This window comes from Pieris brassicae, chromosome 10 (genome assembly GCF_905147105.1).
Source record: "Pieris brassicae chromosome 10, ilPieBrab1.1, whole genome shotgun sequence".
Lineage (NCBI taxonomy): Eukaryota > Metazoa > Arthropoda > Insecta > Lepidoptera > Pieridae > Pieris > Pieris brassicae.
The window spans coordinates 10,956,143-10,978,311 of NC_059674.1; the positions used below are offsets into that span (position 1 = coordinate 10,956,143).

Genomic DNA, 22,169 nt, shown 5'->3' on the forward strand with positions numbered 1-22,169 from the left:
TGTAACTTTCGCGCTTAGAAACTCCTGGCATTCGCAACGGAACGACACAGGCACATATTTTATATATAATAAATGTATTATGAATTGTGTGTGTAACACTCCAAGGCAACAATAAAACACAATTTACAGGTACTTTTGTACGATTTATTTCAATAACACAGTCTTACAACAAATGGACATTAAATGTTGGTAACTTCATAACGTTTCTTATATTTAAAAAAAACAATATTTCTTTTATTTGATCATCACCAGCCATACACAAAATTTATCTGAGAATTTTATATTTTTGATTATTACAATTCAAAGTGATGTGCAATTCAAAATAATGAGAGATACTTTAATGATTTCAAAGTAACCATTTTATAAATACTAATAATAATTAATTTTAAGTAGAACATAACATTATTCAGCACCATTGGAACAAAAATCAAATAAATGCTATAAGTAAATGTACCTTAATACAACATTTTTGGTTTGGTCTATTTCCGCTGAATTTAAAAATAAAAAGGTTCATATTTAATTATAAATTGATACCAACTGTCTTTATAAACATACTATAAGCCATTTGTAAATTAATCTTTTGTCTTCTATTTTACATTAGCTACAGACAAAATATTCAATGGCTATTTGAGGAACATAGTATGTCTATAAATAAGAGAAGACTATATTAGGTACATGGCAACATTGATTTGCATAGTCTATTTAATTTAACTTCAGATAGAAATAACCATAGATTTCTAAACATAAAGATTAGTCTGTGTAATGCTTTAATGGGGAAACAAGTGGTTGACTGGTATTTTTTTATTTAGACTTAATATTATGGTGAAAAAGCCCATATACCCAGACATATTCCAAGTTTGAAATCAAACATTAAGACCTTTAATAAATATCTTGATAAGATCAATATCTTTATTAAAGGAATGGTTTAAAACTATGCATAATTTATTTATCCACATTCTGTTTTACATTTAGGAATATGGGCTTAAATCAAAGGGAGCTATTGGCTTTTGCTTGTCAACAGGTTAGATCTCAGTCTATTCTCTATGTCTATGGTTACTATAAGTCAGGTGTAACAGTTAATACTTTTGTCTGAAAATAAGCTTACTCAAAGATACCAGAACTGAAAAATAATGTATTCGTCATTTCGTTGTAGCATTCAGTCTTGTGCAAGAGTCTGTAACAAAAGAAACAACATTCAAGACCTATTTTAAATGCAATCTGAAAGGTTTTTTTTTAAATTTTACCATAATAGACAATAATAGAACGAAATGAAAGATTTTCATTAAAAGAATATGACGAAATATACTAAGATATCATAAATTAGCATTTAGGCTACACAATACATTTTTTTAAATATAATACTAATTATATAATATAATGTAATATAATACCAAATAAATACATAAAACATTGTTGTTATGCAAATGAACAAACACTTTTCAAATGACATGACATAGCCATTCATATTCTCATTTGAATCTCTTTGTTATCTCGTAACTCAATAGGATCTGATATACATACACACAAATAACTTTTCAATTCCACAATTTGATTAGTAGTCTAGTAGATCTTCAAGTTTTTAAAGTCTGTTAAAAATACAGTACACTATAAGCATATACTAACCGATCAATGGTAAGGCTGCAAGTAGGTGGTGGTGGAGGCCAGATCGCGACGCAACCAAGCGGCATTCAAGCGCACGGTCTCGAGCGCTTGTTGTACGCTCCTCTCTGTTCCTGGTGAACGGTGGGTAGCGAAGAACTCCTCTATCTCGCGAGCGCTTGCCTCGGATGCGAAGTTCTCTGTTGTGGATTTTACTAGGCGTGCTACTAGGAAACCACCCTGAAAGTTAAAATCTATTTAGAGTCGCTACTTAGCGCCTTTCATGCTTACGTACTAATAAATGCAGATTGATTATATTATAATGAGGGCAATTGTCCTGAAAACGTTAAGTTATACAGTGTATACTCCATGTGACGTCATTGCATTTAACGACGAACTCCATAAAGCGCCGAAATAAATTGGATTTGGTTGGTTTAGCTTACCTTCCATACAATGATACACTCTATATAGCATTAAACCCACTGTCAAAGCGACAATTGCGTAAAAAAGTGCTTTTTTTATTTGCTAAAATTTGTAAAAACTGCGCAGCTGTGTACGTTCTTTTGTCGCTTTATTTTATTTATTTATTAATTACATTACAATAATTACTTCGTTACATTACAATATAAAAAAAATGACAAAATTAAATCAAAAGGAGGGAACTGGCGGCCTTATCGCTTTCGAGCGATCTCTTCCAGGCAACCATTGTGAGTAAAGAAAAAAAAATGGATTAAATTACATAAGATAGGCAAGAAGTGCAAAAATACATGTTATACACAGTTATTAAGACAAAACTAAACAGGAACAAAAAAAACAAACTAAACTAAAAAGATGATATATTAAAAATAGAAAGGAAAAAGACATAAATCACGATAATTTAAGATATAAGCTTTATTATGCTAGTCCGCAATAAACTTAGACTTACAACAATAGACTTTTGTTGACCATGACTAATAAGGAGTCATGGATTATCTATACGTTTTTCTTCTCTCCATTTAATGACAACTCGCTATAATGCCATAAACTGCACAGGCCGTTCAGTGTCGTTATATAGAGTTAATACTGTATTTTAATTACGGTTCGTATTATTTATTTATTAGTAATCTAGCTAACATACATATTATAAAACAAGACACTTAGCAATATATACAATATACAAAGCAAAACAGATTACATAGATAAAATATTATATATGAAACAGAAAACATAAGTACATTAATAATCACACATGAAATTTAACATTAAACGAAGGATAATTAACACTAAATATTTCAAAGAAAAAAATATATACTAAGTGTAATTTCGTTTGTGACTGGTTTGAACTTTCAAATTTCAGATTTCTTTTTATTTTTTTGTTTATTTTTTGTCTATTATACGACAGGATGACCACCATCTTGAAATAAAGGGTTGACGGGTTCTTAAAATTATGAATGTTTAATTATAATTTAAAACAGAACTAAAAATAATAGTATATTAGGTCCTTACATATAAAATTGGCGTTTTGTATGAGAAGAACAAAAAGTCGAATATTTTAAAATATATAATATATTTAATTAATCAAAGTATGAACCATTGTTTTCTGTGCACTTTTGACATCTCATAGTTAGTTCATTGATCCCTTTACTAAAAAAACCAGTCGGACGGGAATCAATAAAATCTGTGAAGGCGATTTGGACTGCCCCATCAAAGTTAATTTTTTTCCCTTGCAAGAAGTTGTTCAAATTTTGAAAAAAATGGTAATCTGTTGGAGCAAGGTCCGGGGAGTTTGGAGGATGTCTTAGACATTCCAATTGAAGCTCTTCTAATTTGGTAGCCGTCTGTTGTGCAGTGTGTGGTCTAGCGTTGTCGTGAAGTAGCAGTGGCGTGGAGCGATTGACCAGCCTAGGTTGTTTAGCTGCTAGCTTTTCCATCATGGTTTGCAATTGCTGACAATAGACATCAGCCGTAATAGTCTGGCCAGATTTGAGAAAACTGCAATGAACAATACCGGCACTAGTCCACCAAACGCTTACAAGTAACTTTTTTTGGGTTAACTTTCGCTTGGGGCAGGATTTGGCTGGCTGGCCAGGATCCAACCATTGCGCTGAGCGCTTCCGATTATTGTAATGAATCCATTTTTCATCACAGGTAATGATTCGGTTTAAAATACCTTCATTATTGTGCCGGTTCAGTAATGTAACGCAGCAGTCGACGCGCGTTTGCCGGTTTGCTTCAGTCAATTCGTGAGGTACCCACCTTTCAAACTTTTTAATCTTCCACATTTGCTTCAAGTGAATTAAAACAGTTTTATCACTAACACCGCAGCCTGCAGCTAACTCGGACGTGGTTTGCGATGGATACGCTTCCACAATAGCCTTCAATACTTCATTATCAATTTGGGTCTCAGGCCGTCCACGGGGCTTGTTCTGCAGGTCGAAATTTCCAGAACGAAAACGTTGGAACCAAAAACGAACTGTGTTTTCTTTTGCATCATGACCGCCATACACATCATTCACCCTTCGAGTCGTTTCCGCAGCACTAGTGCCACGGCGGAACTCGTACTCGTAAATAATGCGATACTTTAAGTTTTCCATTTTGTAAAATGAGTGACGCAAACAGAAAAAAACAGAAGAAAAAAACAAATGAATGACGGTCATCGAAGCACAAATACATGAGTAAATAGCTGTACAAAATTGAATTTTAAATTCCTAACCAAAGAGGAGGTATTTGAGGTCATAGTCATTAATACATAAAATTGAAATGATTTTAAAAATCTTGTCAAATAGCCTATTTCAATATATATATATTTATAAGCTTATATAATAAGCATAGTTAATATGGATTCTCAAAAATATCAGAGACAAAACCATTTTCTGTATCATTTTTACAACAAACAAAAAAACGTATCTATGTAGTGCCCTATGATAAATTTAAAACTAAATTTTTTATTTCAGTGAGCGGACGGACGTGGCGAAACTTGTTGTATATAGTTAATTCTGTTGAGTCGTGCGCCGGCTCAGGTAGCGCGCAAGCGAGATCGCATGTTATTGCCTATATATTCGCACGCGACTGAGCCTGAGCCGGCCCGCGGCGACCAGCAGACCGCTTTCGCACTCCGTATTTGATAGTTGATATAATTTTTGGTAATTTTATTATTTGCGTTGAGGACTTATCAGTCCGCTTAATTTTATTTCTTTTGCTGTGCCATTCTTCTACAAATTCTTTTACTTCAATAAACTTTCTATTTTTGTGCACTCGGATTTTCTTATTACATCTATACGTTTTTTTCTACCGTTCTACCTTGGGTCTAAAAATATATATATATAATTTAGTTTGAATCTACCATACCTGATATCTGTCCATGAACTCTTGCCAGTGGTCCTTGAAGAACTGCCAAGCGAGATCCCGTCCGTTGCGACTCACTGCCACCGAGACTATCACGAACACTGTGTCTTGAGAACGGACCTCATCCTAAAATCAATAAATTCTTCAATACTGCTATTCGATTTTACTATTATCAGGCTTTTATTACATTTCTGAACACTTACACTTGCAGAGGCACCACAGTAAACTAAAATATATTTGTGTTTTTTTTATGTATGTTTGTTATGTTTTCACGCAACAACTACTGGACCGATTTCAAAAATAATTTCACCATTGGAAAGCTGAATCTTCACTGATATAGGACTATATTTAAAAAAAATAAACCATCCTAACAAAAATGCAATAATATAACCCAAACCCAAGGTGTGAAAAAATTATCCGTCATCAAAAAATATCCTAATATATATAAATCTCCTGTCACGATGTTTGTCCGCGATGGACTCCTAAACTAACTAACCGATTTTAAATTAAATTGGCGCATCGTGAGCAGTCTGGTCCAACTTAAGAGATAGGATAGCTTAGATCTTTCATTATAGTCGCAATTTTATTTTATTGCAAATAATTTGTCTATAATTAATTGACAGTCACAATTATCTGTTAACTCCAAAAGATTCTAACAGATGTCGATACTTTTCGACTGGATTGAGTAAGTAATCAATAGATGGCACTGCTATAGTAAACCGACAAACGTGTCATAAAAGCTACAATTCAATATCATGATTACCACGTGTTATTGAGGCTAAAGTATAAATTAAATTTATTTTGTAGTAAACGAAATACCGTGAAATTTTATTATTTCTATTTTTTTAATTTTTGGTGTTAGCGTTACTTAGACCGAAGTGTAAATCAAATTCAAATTATAGTGACGATAATACAGTGAAATTATTCTTTCGTGTCCACATTAAGGAGAAACGAAGTTCGCGGGGGCAGCTAGTATATATATATAGTCCGACGTCTCACTACCACGAGATCGGTATCCACGCGACTAAAACCCTTGGCATTGCTAGTAATTAAAAAAAATAGTTACTTACAGATATAGCAAAGTTCAACACTTTATTCAACAAGGCTGGGTCCTTAACAGCACCCAAGGCCCGGCTAATTCTATCCTTCTCCTCGTGCAGGTCAGCTGCTCTGTACAGGTGAAGGAATCGCTCAAAGGTAGCTTCATCTGCCTCAGCCAATACAGCTCGGTAGCACGCCGAACGAAGGTCCGCGGGTAACTGCATTTCGCCTGATAGATGTTTCTCGAAACTGGTAGAAAAAACAATTAGGAAACAAAGCTAGAAATTAATCTACCTCATCTTCTAATATAACTCCTTAAACTCACCGCCTCTTAGCCTCCTTAATAGTATCGGGATCTTCGAAACTGATCATCTTATTGAGCACCAAGCTCCGAAGTAGGGTGTCCAAATGGCTTTCCTTCTCTTCAGCTTCCCAACCGAGACGCTTGGTCACATTAGCGAAGAGTTTCCTGCCATAGTTCTTCAGCGGTTTATCGAGGGCGGTGTGTGAGAATAAAACGCTCAGTTTTGATAAACAGTTCGCTAGAGATGACCAAACTGTGAAGTTGGACTCGTTGCTGAAGGCTTCCATTAGCTTCAGGGACTGAAAAAAATGTTTAATCATTTTTAATGGATAAAAAAGCGTTTTGTGTGAATGACACTTTGAAAGGACATTGTGTAAAGAGTGATACCTGACAAGGAAGTTTTTTTTTACAGAATAATACAATCTTAATCATGGTATTGTTACGAAGACGCGTTTGAATGAAATGTTTTTCGCATTTTTCACTAGTTAGAGACGTTTTGCGCTAGCTGAAATGTAGTTAATGGCCGCTTCAGGAGAGGCTTTTACATATTAGAAAATTGTGATTTACATAATGTTACCCTCGTTTTCAGGAGGCTGAAACGTTTCAGTTTCAGAATATGTATAGTCGAGTGGTACAATTTTCAAGACTAGTTATACCCCTTTGATGAAGGAATATTCTAGACCGTATTTTCTAGGTGTGGGACAAGGATGGATTGATACGCGAGAGACAAGTAAGATCGGAACCTTCTCGAAGCCAGACTGAACACTCTAGAACACCGTACGACAAGGACGGAAAAATGTATGAATAAAAATAAATGTTTTAACTTTTTTTATTACCGAATTTTTGTTTATTGTTTCTTGTGTAGAATTGTGAATAAATAAAAATACCTCATTAGTATGAGCGTGTCCAGCTTGTACGAACGCGAAGCAGTCATCAAGCAATCCAAGTCGGTCAAGCGGGGGCAAAGAACCGTCCCGTACAGCTCCTACGAGGCGCTCTAGAAGCACCGGCTCGTACCGGGTACGATAGTAACCAACCTGAAATATTTACGTTAATGAATTTCAAATAAATTTATACGTTTAAGCTACAGGATTTGGAATAATAACAAAGTGAAGCAATGAACTTCAATAAACTTATAAATACAAAAAAAAATCAATGGCTCTACAACCTTTTTAGGTCTGGGCCTCAGATTTCTGTATCTGTTTCATGATCATTTGTCAGTCACACACATTGTCGACTTTTTGGGTTTAAGGCAAGCCGGTTTCCACACTATGTTTTCCTTAAACGTTTGAGCTAATGTTTAATGTGCACATACAAATAAAATTGGCAGTCGGGGATCGAACCTAACGATCTCAGGGATGAGAGTCACACGCTGAACCCACTAGGCCAACACTGCTTTTTCGCATATACATGTACAATTATTTTAATTAAAATATGGGAATTTTTGCAATTCCTAATGTCTCATTCAGAAGGTTCAGAGATTACAAATTCTACTCACAGTTCCAGGATTTACTTTGACCCAAGAGTCCTCCGAAACATTTTCTAATATGACTTCTTGCGTCTTTTTATCCAACACTGTAGACAAGGCGACCTGAAATGGACAATATACACATTAAAATAGAGTAATTATAATATTGTTATAATACTTTTCTACTATGTAACAAGAAATATACAAAACGTAATTTTAACGAGTAAATCTAAACTACCATGTGTCAAATTATCATTTTATAAAAAAAATCGTTCAATATTTTAGAACTATTGACTTGAAAAGATAGGGACTAACAATGTAGACTTTAGGGTTGTTACTGTTCTGTACTCACACAATACATTCATATTCATCACGCTGTAAAGCACGCGAAACGTCGGAAAATTTAAAATTATGTAAATAATTATAAGTTTATAATAATAATACATAGCTTCAATCCAAAAGTGTTTTCTTAAGATTCATATTTATTTTACAAAAGCTTTCCAAGGCTCGGCATACTGGTACATAAAGTGGCAAAAAAATACAAGTTTTAATGTGACAAACACTAATAGGCCAACATCATGAACAATGTATCAAAAACTCGTAAGCTCGTTAATCAGAATACAATTAACATCATTATAATATCCATAAAAAGTATATCAGTCTAATAAAGGCGATTGTTTTTGATCTAACTAACACACTGATCTGCCTCTTTTCAGCAAAGCTAAACTGACGTTGATAGAAAGAGACAAATTACAACTTCAGTAAGCTTATATGAATAACGATTATAATTATGAATAATAAACGATGGTAACATGAACATTAAATTTACAAAATAATTTAATATTTTCATAACTAATACAAAATTACTATAATAAAATAACCAAAATAATACGAAATATCTATTGAAACTACAAATAGAGAGAGATTTACATCGCTATCCTTCGTTAATTTTGACTCAAAATCGGGAAACGTGGACGAGACCTTTGAAAGTATGGAAACGTCACAGTCGCACATTTTGTGTACAACAGATGATGTCGTCTATAAATGGAAATAAACTATGACTAACACAAGTTAAACTAGTAATATCGAGGTCAGAGTATGTAATTACTAGTGCCTAAAGTAGAAACTTTGCAAATGGATTAAAATATATGATTAGAAAAAAACAATTGCAGAATGTTGTAACGGCAACATAATATTTCAGTTTATTTTAAAGGAGCTGGGAGTTACTAAAAACAATAAAAAACTATATTACATTCAACAAAATAATGTGGCTCATAATCCATGTATGGTGTCTTAAAACATTGCATTTTTCTATTCGGTTCAGCAGTTTTATTATTATAAACAAAGTTTGGCTTTACAACATTTAATTATTAAAATGAGAGAAAGAGTGTTACTTTTAAGCAACTTAAAAGCAAAAAGGTTCCAATGATCTTCGAAGAATGTATTAGAGTTTGGAAATTTACTTTTTTTAATGGTTTTGATATAATCATTTCACAGCCAGCACAAACAGAACGCTGAAGCAGTTAGACCAACACTGCTGGCTCTGAAAGTGCGATCGTTGGAGCGCAGGGATAAGCCCTGTTACTTGTGTAATTACAAGGCTTAAGAATCATACCTTTGAAGGTTGTTCTTGAGTCGAGACTGTAACCGGTATCATCCATACACTATCATCACCTTGGCTTCCATCAGCGCAGAACTTTTGCTGAGTCAACTTTAATACTCGGTGGGCGCCTTTTTGCTCTGAGCTGACCTGTCATTTAAAATATGGTCTTAGTCAAATTATATTTATTTAACATAATTATTTGCATAATTGTTTTGTACTGGTATATAAGGCTGCCCTGAAAAATATCATCATAACAGAAGCAGAAATATGTCTGCCTCATAACTCTTTACAAGGTTTCTTCAGACAACAATAAATAAAGTTTTTATGACTGTTACCACTTATTGCAATGTAAATATGACAATGTAATAATAACTGAAACAGTAAATGTCTCATTTAGGTATAATGATAATAAAATCTAAAGTTGTATGTACTGTCCTTAACCAACTGATGCCTTAGCTAAATCCTTAGCTAAATGATGGAAACAGTTTTTAAAATTCAAAAAAACACCTGTCTGGTAAAGATTGATCATACTAGATAAGGTGACTAGCATTTATATTTATTACAGAGTGTTATGTTTGTTGAACTCTTAAGTGCAAAGTATAAATTCATTGTAATTACGTATGGAATTATTAATAAATATTTATTTAATTACAAGATGTTATAATTGTACAATATTAATAAATACAATTATATATTGATATATAATTATATAAATACAATTATATATTATTATATATTTATATAATTGTATTTATGAATATATATAAGTACAGCAATTCAAATGATATTATAAATTATCAAAAAAATAGACCTCTATGTCACTTTACCTGCACCATCGGGAATCCCATTTGCTTGGTCCATGTCGACATAACAGCACCTACAGGTTTATTTGAAGCCTCTTCTAGGGCTGCCCACAAATCTTCAGTAAAAGTGTTTTTGTACTGTAAATAAGAAATTTAATTAATTGTACCTAATAGCAAATAAGTTTAGCTGCGGTTACAACTTGAAGTAAGAATAAGGTATCAGAGGTGTATCAGATCATAAGGTGAATGATTTGAAACTTTGCTGATCTTTATATCGACTTCTTCTTATAAAACACATACTATGAGAATAATATGTATTACATATTTGAAATAATTTCTTAATAACTGGTCACAATACTATTATATAATAGTTGCTTACCTGATGCCGTGTAAGGTAGATGTTCATTCCTTTGCGGAAGTCATCATCACCTATGTATCGATGCAGCATTCTTATAACAGAAGCACCCTTATTGTATGATATGTCATCAAATATTTCATCTATTTCTGATGGGTGCCCGACAGGCACCTCAATGGGATGTGAATTCTTCAAACAATCTAACTCTAGAGCTCTGAAATTTTTTTATACTTAAAGTCTAAAAATATCTACAGCTATGGCTAGTATGATGAACCCTATAAACCAGGTGGACATTATTGACCGGGTTATATATTTTTGTGATTAGCTTTTATTGAGAATAAAAATTGAAATATTTACAATATACAGAAACTATGCAGTTTTTTTTGCCAGTGGAAATGTACTAATTTAAAGCAAAATAATCTTTGTTTACTTTTCAACATTCTAACTATTCAAGATGTGTGAAAAATAATATTTACAATAAATCAAATTAGCTCATCACATCACAAACAGTTTACATAAAATACCATATTAACTACAAAAGATTTAAAAATCCTTTTTATAGCTTAGCATACTGAGGTATGTAAACAATGACATTCACAATTATAAATATTCAATGTTGGATTAAATAAAATGCAAAAGATAATTAAAGTAAACAGATAACTAAACTTTCACTGAAATAACTAATGAAAACAACACAGTAATCTAGATAACATTATTTAAAATATTACAATCCCTTCCCTATCTAGAATCTTTATAATATAATCCTAAAAAATAGCTATCTTACTTACCTAATGTATGTTTCAGTCACAAACTGAGTCCATATGTCATACTCTGGGAACAAGTGATTTACACAAAGGAACTCAACAAATGATGCATAGCCTTCATTTAACCATAAATGGGTCCACCATTCCATAGTAACCAAGTTCCCGAACCATTGATGAGCCAGTTCATGGCCAACAACTAAAGCTATCCACTGCCGTCTTACAGCTGATGTATGCTCTTCGTCCACTAGTAGACACGTTTCCCTGTATGTGACTAGACCCCAATTCTCCATAGCTCCAGCTGAGAAATCAGCAATAGCAATCAAGTCTATTTTAGGTAATGGATAAGCAATGTCAAAGTATTGCTTATAGTATGGTAGCACTTTAGCTGCTACTTCAAGGGCAAACATTCCTTGTTTACTTTTTCCTACTGGAGTATATACACGCACTAGAACACCATCATTAGATGTTTTCTCCACATAGTCATATTCGCCTACCACCACTGCCACCAAATATGTGGACATTATAGGTGTTCTATCAAACTGCATTATCTTCTTGTCACCAGTTATTTTCTGTTCTTTCACTGGCATGTTAGATAATGCAACACGGTCAGTAGGAACTTCCAGTGTTATATCAAATGTTGCTTTAATGGCAGGTTCATCCCAGCATGGAAAGCACCGTCTAGCATCTGTTGCCTCGAATTGAGTGACGGCTGCGTATCGTTCTTCTCCACTTGGAGTCAAGTATTTACTTCTGTATAATCCTTTCATCTTGTCGTTGATCTCGCCAACGAATTCGCAATATAATGTTGCTGTTCCTTCAGGCAAAGGTTTTTCGAACACAATAGTCGCTGTTTCGTCACCGGCGTCAATTCTAACATCCACCGGATTGAGCGTGGTATCAGACTCACCTTCACCATACTGCAGTTTAACATTTTTGAATTCCAAATCTAAGCTATTGAGCACGATTTCTTTGGTAGAGGTAGCAATCTGAAACGGAACGCGTCGCTATAAGTACGTCACTTAAAAACTAGATATTAAACAATTAAGTACAGTGATGAAACTCTTACCGATACTTTCACCCTGGTCGAGCCCGTAAATGTAAATTTTTCCAAATTTGGAACTAAATGCAATTCGTAATGTTCAGGTACAACATTTTTAGGAAGTCGTTGAAACGGTTTGTTTTCTGGCATTGTCACTTTTTCTTTCACTATAGTAAATGTGGGCTGCACGCAAGAGAAATACCGTAATGACCGAGTGACAGAGTGAACTCGCACTCCGATTGCACCCGCACAGCCAATACGCGGCCCCCTCGCACGTCCAACTCCCCGTCCTCCCCGACCCCACTCGAAATAATAACGGTAACTACGTAACGATTTGCAATGACTACTCAAATTATGATGATTATAGTAAGGAACAATGGCAAATGAACGCACTACACGTAAAATTTGCAGACTCATCGATGTTCGGTAATGTCAACAATGATCGTAAAATGTAGCTGAAATTTATAAAAAATAACCTCTCGTTGCAAAAGTAAACATACTTTTCTTATTTTCCGCCTTTTTTCTCTAAGATATATAGTCTGTGGCCCTGACATGTAATATGTCATTCATTAACGTGCCATACTGAGGTACTTGCCACGTAAACTACGTGACTTAGTGATGGACTCGAGTGATCTAATTATTCTTCGTCATTGTATTATTTCACATGTCGTCTTTGTTTCGCATCAAAATGTTCCCATCATCGAACTCGTTTTTTGAGTCGACTCGAGTCACTCAAAACTTGAGTTGTCAAAAAACGAGTACAATGACGAAGAATAATTAGATTGAAAAGATGATCCTATTGCTTACTCGGAGAAAAGGGAACTGATTATACCAGTGCTGTTCAAATTTGCTATGAAATATTTATGCATCTCAGCGACTGTTCTTTCAGACTGTTCGTTCTTTCGCATCAAAATGTTCCCATCATCGAACTCGTTTTTTGAGTCGACTCGAGTCACTCAAAACTTGAGTTGTCAAAAAACTACTCAATTCCCATCACTAACGTGACTCGATTCGGACTAAGCCGCCAGTATCAGTCAGTCATTCACCTTCTGTGGTTAAAATTGACAGTTGACATGACATCAAGTGTCTAGTGATAATTTATAGTTACAGATATTTTTAATATTTATTCGTAGTCTTTTAATACTAATTAAAATCATTGAAATTAGTCGGCATGAAATAGTTGTCTTTGGCTAGGGTTGAAATTAAATAAGGAAAAGCGAATATGATCAGTTACTCATTCATTAGTTATAATTTTTTTCGATTTTCTGAATTTGCTTAATTTTTATTTTATCAATTACATATAAAAATGTATTTAAATAGAATTGTTTGGTTTTTTCTTATCGGTAAGCATTTTGAAATAATGTTTACTGCGGAAGTCATGAATGTGAATTTTTTATTAATTAATATTTTTAGGTCTGAACGGTGCTCTTTCATCGAAAGTTTTAGAATTAAGTGATAAATTCATTGATATCAGTAAGGATGGAATATGGTTTGTGAAGTTCTATGCACCTTGGTGTGCCTACTGCAGCAGATTAGAGCCAGTTTGGGCACATGTGGCACAGGGTTTATTTAATACTCCTATAAAGGTGGCTAAAGTTGACTGCACCCGTTTTTCTGCAGTCGCAAGTCATTTTCAAATTCGAGCTTACCCAACAATAATGTTGTAAGTATTTTTATTTGTCTTTGCTTATCACTTTTTTATCAATAATTATTGTTGACACTATGTTTTTTTAGCATTCATGGCTCATCAACACATGTGTATAATGGGGAAAGAATCAAGGAAGATATGGTTAACTATGCATTAAGAATGGCCAAACCGCCAGTTCAGAAGGTATCTTATGCAGATAGCATTGAAAATTTAAAAGATACACATGATATCTTTTTTGGTTATATTGGAGACCACCAGGATACTCTGTGGGTTAGTATTCAACTGAAGCATAACTTTATAGAATACCTAATAATGGTTTATTAAATAATGAATACTAATATTTTTAGGAAGTGTACACAATTCAAGCTATTAAATATCAACCACATAATTGGTTTTATTCAATGAGTTATGAAATAGTTAAAAAGGACTTAAAACCACCAAATAGTACCTGTGTTTTTGTTTATAAGGATGATGATATATACTACTTTGCAGGTCAGTTTTTCATTGTTTTTAAAATATTTCATATACCTTATATGAAATATTTATATATATATTTACCTTTATATTTTGTGCATGTTATATCTGTTTCACAACAGCAATGTTTTCTTAATGACTATTAAAACAACCATATATTGATCATATTACGTCACGCATTTTTTTGAGATTCTTGACCCCCCCCCCCCCCATGAAACGCGCCGTAACGTTTCTGTATACAATAGTAAAACGTTTTGTGACCACCCCAGTGACTCTTTATACCTAAAACCTACCATTATGTGGTGTAAAGTAGAAAAAAATATGAACAATAACGCGTAATTATTCCCCGTCCCGCATCGTAACGTTTTACAAGAGGACTCAAAAATTCGTTACGTAATACTTAACGCTCCCTTAGACATTATTGTTTTTATTTGAATTAATAGCATTTTCCTTTAAACCTGTACAATAAAGTATATTGATATTTAATTATTGTATTAATTTTATTGTAATGTGTATAGATTTTTTATATTTATATTTTATAAATTAATAATAAACATTGATGGATGATGGAATATAAATAGTGTGTTAAAACTGTTTGTGCAAATTTTTACAGCAACACCAGAATTAATACAGGATAAGGAAACATTGAATACCACTTTGGATAAATGGGTGCATTCTGAGAGATTTGGTTTCTACCCTAAAATCACAAGGTCCAATTTTAATGAACTACTGGACATAGAAAAGTATTTGGTCATTACAGTGGTTTCAGAAAACAAACTAAATGAAATATCTCAAACAGAAAAAGATTTCAAAGATATGATTGAAAGTATAATAAGGTGATTTTTTTAACATAGTTTCTTACCTATATGGGCTTTAGTTTTATAATATGTTAGTAGGTAACCATATGCTTTGTTAATTTTATCTATAGGGTTATGTGTATTTTGAAATATTTTTCTTAATAAGAATAATCTGTAGATTAAGCAGTGTATTATGGCCTATTTCAAATTATAATTACCTTATTTTTTATTCATACTTAGTAAATAATATGAGTGTATCTTTTTTTTCAGAAAAAGAAAGCATGAGCTTCACCATAAATTTCAGTTTGGTTGGATGGGCTCCCCAGATCTGGCAAACTCAATTGTTATGTATGATTTATCAGTTCCTCATATAATAGTCCTGAATTCAACAACCCATCACCATCATTTGCCAGATGATGACCCTATTTTAATGACGCCTGAGGCTGTATCAATGTTCCTTGATGAAATACATAATGAAATTGCTCCAGTAAGTTGCCTTTCTTTATCTTAAATTAACATTAAATAAATGTTGTGTTGGTATTATTATAAGTAATATAACTTACACTATAACTAAAATTATACTGGTTTTTCTTTCTTTGATTGTATATTTCTAAAAATATATAAAGACACAAGTATCAGCTAATCAAGTATGTATAATGTATATGGTAAACTACTAAGATATATCATTGAAATAATATTTAATTTCTCCAACATAACATACAATACAAATAATGCTTTATTAAAAGGTCATGTATGGGTAATCTCTATAATGTGATTACAATAATTTAGTTATTGGATTACCTGAAACACTGCAGATTTATATCCCATTAATTTGGTTGGATATATTTTAGACTGAATTGATTCATACATAAATCAGAAAATAGTTCTATTATCATCTTTAATGTTTAATGTATATAAAGTGGTAAATGTCCCTGTCTTATCTTACAAAAAGCCAAAAAAAACTTATGACAAAAAAAACAAGTCGAAGCCTTTGAAATCGCACGTTTCATATTTTTTACATGATTGAAATACGGTTGCGTCGACGACCGTGTGTCGCATGATTTATCACAGACAAAATACTAAATAGTTATTAAAAGCATATTCTTAAAATTAGACGTAATAATATTTTTTTAATATATATAACAGGCCTATGGAGGAAAAAGTTTCATTGTAAGGCTGTACAGAGGATTTTACGAAGCCCGGGCTACTGTAAGCAGTATGTGGCGTGGAAATCCCATTTTAACCGCATTGGTATTCGGCCTCCCGCTTGGATTTCTCTCACTACTCTGTTATTCTATATGCTGTGCGGATATTTTGGATGCTGATGAGGAAGAATATTCTGGTATGTTTTATATTTATTAATGTAATGATTCGGTAATTCAATTTCTTTTTTTCAAATAATTTTTGACATTATTTAATTATACTATTATACTTTCTTGAGATTTTAAAAAATCTCTAATGTTAATGACGAAGTAATTTTTGCTTAAATAACCTTTTAATTAAATATATTAGGTCCTTATATGAAATGGCGTATTTCGTACTGGCCACTTTAATCACGATGTTCTCCTCTTTGGTAAGGAATTCCAAATTCAAATTTGTACAGCTATTTACTCATGTATTTGTGCTTCGATGACCGTCATTCATTTGTTTTTTTCTTCTGTTTGCGACACTCATTTTACAAAATGGAAAACTTAAAGTATCGCATTATTTACGAGTACGAAGTAGTACTCGAAGGGTGAATGATGTTTATGGCGGTCATGTTGCAAAAGAAAACACAGTTCGTTTTTGGTTCCAACGTTTTCGTTCTCGAAATTTCGACCTGCAGAACAAGCCCCGTGGACGGCCTGAGACCTAAGTTGATAATGAAGTATTGAAGGCTATTGTGGAAGCGTATCTATCGCAAACCACGTCAGAGTTAGCTGCAGGCTGCGGTGTTAGTGATAAAACTGTTTTAATTCACTTGAAGCAAATTGGGAAAATTAAAAAGCTTAAAAGCCCAAAAAAGTTACTTGTAAGCGTTTGGTGGACTAGTGCCGGTATTGTTCATTGCAGTTTTCTCAAATCTGGCCAGACTATTACGGCTGATGTCTATTGTCAGCAATTGCAAACCATGATGGAAAAGCTAGCGGCTAAACAACCTAGGCTGGTCAATCGCTCCACGCCACTGCTACTTCACGACAACGCTAGACCACACACTGCACAACAGACGGCTACCAAATTAGAAGAGCTTCAATTGGAATGTCTAAGACATCCTCCAGACTCCCCGGACCTTGCTCCAACAGATTACCATTTTTTGCAAGGGTAAAAATTTAACTCTCATGGGGCAGTCCAAATAGCCTTCACAGATTTTATTGATTCCCGTCCGACTGTTTTTTTTAGTAAAGGGATCAATGAACTACCTATGAGATGGCAAAAGTGCATAGAAAACAATGGTTCATACTTTGATTAATTAAATATATTATATTTAAAAAATATTTGACTTTTTGTTCCTCCCATACAAAACGCCAATTTCATATGTAAGGACCTAATATTAACGGTTAATATTGTATACTAGAAACCTGTTAATTCAACTTTATTTTTTTCAGATCAACACGAGAAGAAGGATTAGTGAAGGCGTACAAATAAGTTTAAGTTAATCTTAATTAAGTGCAATTTTAAATATTGACACTTTAATCTAGTTTAAGGGTAGAATTTTTTATGCTAGTCTCATTTAAACGGACCGTAATCGATGGAGAAAAAAGTGTAATCGTAATTCCTTACGATGCGACGTTATATAATGAATGTCTTTTCAATATGGCTGCCAGTCGCGTCAACCTAAATGATACAAAATCTAATCTTATGATACACATGAGTAATTTTTACCATTACGACATACTAAAAATAAATTAATATACTATAATAATAAGTTAAAACTGGACTAGTTCACATAACGTGTATTATACAAGGCACACAGGTTACATAAACAGTTCGGATTATTAACAAATTGTATTTAATATGGCAGCAGCCCCACTTTTCACTTCTGCTGCTGCTTCTGCTATTCGTCCATCAGTTTGAAATACCAGTAAATTGCTGGAGAGATGCAGTATAATTTTGTGCGCTTCTTTCTGCCCTATACGAACTCGAGATGTATACAAACTTCATAATAAATTATAATTTTTATTACGGTAGGCATCCAAACAAAATGACAATAAAATTATTTAATTATTGTCCTCGATTTTTTTGTGAAGTCAAAGCCTGATATCATGACAAGTAACTTAATATTACCTAAGAATCATAATCTCTAGGATTGTATGCCTTTAGTATATTTGTATATGAAATATAAGAATTTCTGTAATTCATAATTACTAATTTCTTTATTAGACAAAGATTAAGCATTTACGTGATTAATATAAATATTAAATAGTATTTATTCTAGTCTTGAAGTGTCGTGGATCATTCAAATAAAGTAGAAATATAGGTACAATTACATTGTTTTATTTATAAAAATTGATTTCAAAATTGAATAGATTAATATTTTTATTTGTTCATTTCTTCTATATATAATACAGTTTGAATTTGATTCAATCTTAATTTTAGTTGAAGGAACCATCTATTATATTCTTCTTCTTTACATTTATATTTACTATTATTAACCGCAGATTCATTCGATACATTTGAAGAATTGATAGGAGTTTCTCTGTTATTCTTAATTTTATTACTGTTTCTCAAGTTCTTTTTATTTGTAGATGGTACATTATTTTCATCAGGAAAATATGCTTCATCTCTATATTCAGTATTGTCATACCAAGCTAGATTATGCCTAGTATTAGTAGGAGCATTTGCTTTTTTATGCTTATTTTTCTTAGCAATTTTCTTTATTTTACTATTAAATTTGCTTTCATGAAATGCTTTCGGCAACTCTAATTCAAAGTCATGTCCGTTTCTTTGTGGATTACTATGGTTATGTTGTCCTTCTAAATAAGATTTATTACAAATATCTAAACTGCTATTATTTTTATTATTAACAAGGTTTCCATTTTGTATTGTGATTTTATCTTTTAACCCATTCTTGGTTTCAGGGACACCATTAAATGGTTCAGAATTTTCTTTTAACTTTCTTATTGCATTAAAACCATCTTTATAATTAAAATTTATAAATTCCAATTGCCTATATTTTGTAGATTCACACTCTTTGTGTAAGACATCATCAGTTTGAATGAAATCATTGAGTAACTCTGAAAATGATTCCAATCTAGAATTATCAGTATTGGTACTATAAGAATTGCAAAGTTGATTAAAACTTTCAATATTTGGTGTAACTGTTTCACTCACTAAAGATGTCCAGAAATTGTCACAAGAATTACCATTTCTCGCTGATATTTCAATTTGGTTGGAATCGCTTATTTCACTTTCTACAAATGTTTCATTCCTATTTGATGTTATACTATTACTACTGCTTAATGTCTCACCATTCCAAAAATGTTTAACATCTATTGTATGAGTTATTGGTGCAAGAAGTTTAAAAAAAGTAACTGATTCCTCTCCTTCACATAAAATTGATATTGCCATGCCAATAGATCCATATCTACCTGATCGTCCAATCCTATGCAAATATGTTTCACATGTATCAGGTGGTTCAAAATTTATAACTAAGTCAACATTTTTTGAATCAATGCCTCTTGATAATAGATCTGTAGATATAATTATCCTACATTTGTATTCCTGTAATGTTTTTAAAGCTTCCAATCTTGTTGTTTGTTCTTGTTTTCCATAGACAAGCTCTACAGGCCATTTAGCTTTGGTTAGCAGCTTGTGCAATTGTGATACTCTTGCTTGATATTTGCAAAATATCACACACTGTTTAAATTCTGTTTCTGACAGAATTTTAGTTAACTCATTAAATCTTATCTCAGTTTGGCGTACACTGTTGCTATTATACTTTACAAATGTAACTCTATGGCTTACACCAAGGAGAACATTACTGGTGTCAGGACATACATGATGTGGGTTTTTAATTATTTTATTAACCACTTTAGCAATACTCTCAGGATATGTAGCACTACTTAAAATTATTTGCTTTTCTCTTGGCAAAGCAGAATGTATATATAGAATATCATCTTCAAAGCTATTTTCCATTAATTTATCAGCCTCATCCAAAACTAGTAGATTAATTTCGTTTGTTACAATGTGCTTCTCTTTCATTAAATGTATTATTCTTCCTGGGGTTCCAACTAGTATATGTACATTATTTTTTAACTTTTCCAAGTCCTCCTTAAATGACAGACCACCTATGACCATTTCCACATTAAGTCCTAAAAGCAATTAGTTTAAACAGTTTTATAATATATCAATAGTAAAAATTACCTAAAAGCTGTAAATATATCTTCTTATCAATATAAAATTAACTTACTAGAACAATGGGATCCAATCTGTTTCAAAACATCACATATTTGTGCCGCTATTTCTCGAGTTGGGGTCACAATCATAATTTGCAACCCTCTGTCAAGATTAAGTTTTTGTAAGGCTATAGTGGTAAACACTACAGTCTTCCCAGTTCCTGATTTGGCTTCTAAAATTAGATCTGAAAAATGTAATATATTTTTTACATTCAAAATTGAAAAACCGCAAGAAATATTTAAAATTTATTCAAACCTACCTAAACCCAATTTTCCTAATGGAATACCCAACAGTTGTATAGGGGACGGTTTGTAAAATCCAGCACTTGTTAAACCATCTAATACATTTTTAGAGAGCATCAATGTTTCAAATGTTGCTTCGTTATTAATTTTAATATCTTCAGTTCTCTTACCATTTTGAACATTGTGAGCCAACACCATCGTAATTTAAATATTAAAAATAATTAAATTATTTTGAATTTTTTAAATTTTAGCCAGGTTGGAACTATTTATTGTAATGTGTACAATATTCCTAAACTGGCTTTTAAACATCGAAAGCATAAAAGAAAAGTTGTGAATTTCAAATAATTTTTATTTTTTAAAAATGTAAAAATGTTCAGGATTTTTAGATTTATGACACTGAAGATGTTGGTTCCGGTGGGCACAGATTACTTGTACCGGTTCCCGGTGGGTTTCGAGCTTCGGCCTACCATAGTCAAATAAACTACCAACCAGTGAGTACTGTACATAAGTATCTTGATCGCATGCATTTGCTACAACCGTAAGGACTAAGGATCAATAAAAATTAATCAATGGAGAATAATAACCACCACTTCATTTACATAATAACAAAACAGATACCATTTTTTCTTCCAGACAAGTAATACAATTTTTAAATATTGTGACAATTATTTCAAGCTAAATAGTTATTGAAAAATAGCACATTGCCTATACATTACGGGGGGAAAAAGATCGGTTACAATTGTAGCTTAAATTTAAAGTGCACGCGCAGCCTGTGTTACTATATAGGGAATATTATTATATAGAAGATATTATTAAGAATATTATTATATAAGAATATTCTTAATATTCACGCGCAGCCTGTGTTACTATATAGGGAATATTATTATATAGAAGATATTATTAAGAATATTATTATATAAGAATATTATATTATATATATTAAGTGAATTATTATAAGTTATTGGCACAAACGTATCACTTTGTGACAATAACTTAAAAAACATTTAAAAAAAATCTTTTTAGCTGAGGTTTATATTGTAATTATCATTATTTACTAAAACTGAAAGTTGCTATATATGTACAATGTACTTCCTTCCTATTTTTTATCAAATTTTATACCAAGATTTCTTAACTCAAAATACCTCGAACTTACTTTAGATAAATGCCGTAAGATTTTTTATTCCTAATATTTATAAATACATATAAATTAGCTCTTTTCATGACGGAAAATAATGACCACAAAGATGACAGATTTGGACTTGTTTCTGAGATTTTCAAGAGTAAGAAAATAAATGACCAAACAAGGATATTCTGAGGAAACATGAATTTTAA

General features: G+C 32.4%; 3 protein-coding genes across 3 annotated transcripts; 1 reads left to right on the forward strand and 2 right to left on the reverse strand.

Moving 5' to 3' along the window:
- Positions 1–122: 122 nt before the first annotated feature.
- On the reverse strand, positions 123–12,771 carry LOC123715691 (puromycin-sensitive aminopeptidase). The gene is made up of 12 exons (XM_045670915.1): positions 12,328–12,771; positions 11,286–12,247; positions 10,522–10,711; positions 10,167–10,280; positions 9,352–9,486; positions 7,767–7,859; positions 7,156–7,305; positions 6,290–6,567; positions 5,994–6,213; positions 4,927–5,049; positions 1,624–1,839; positions 123–1,174 (listed from the first exon to the last, which is right to left on the reverse strand). The coding sequence occupies exons 1-11, from the start codon at positions 12,715–12,717 to the stop codon at positions 1,627–1,629; spliced, it is 2,868 nt and encodes a 955-aa protein (XP_045526871.1). The 5' UTR covers positions 12,718–12,771; the 3' UTR covers positions 123–1,174; positions 1,624–1,626.
- Positions 12,772–13,407: 636 nt separating this feature from the next.
- On the forward strand, positions 13,408–18,682 carry LOC123715693 (protein disulfide-isomerase TMX3). Its single transcript, XM_045670917.1, has 8 exons — positions 13,408–13,643; positions 13,714–13,963; positions 14,035–14,218; positions 14,296–14,440; positions 15,036–15,258; positions 15,490–15,706; positions 16,366–16,561; positions 17,805–18,682. The coding sequence occupies exons 1-8, from the start codon at positions 13,607–13,609 to the stop codon at positions 17,825–17,827; spliced, it is 1,275 nt and encodes a 424-aa protein (XP_045526873.1). The 5' UTR covers positions 13,408–13,606; the 3' UTR covers positions 17,828–18,682.
- Positions 18,683–18,735: 53 nt separating this feature from the next.
- Positions 18,736–21,476, reverse strand: LOC123715692 (probable ATP-dependent RNA helicase DDX20). Its single transcript, XM_045670916.1, has 3 exons — positions 20,855–21,476; positions 20,609–20,779; positions 18,736–20,510 (listed from the first exon to the last, which is right to left on the reverse strand). The coding sequence occupies exons 1-3, from the start codon at positions 21,033–21,035 to the stop codon at positions 18,736–18,738; spliced, it is 2,127 nt and encodes a 708-aa protein (XP_045526872.1). The 5' UTR covers positions 21,036–21,476.
- Positions 21,477–22,169: the final 693 nt, after the last annotated feature.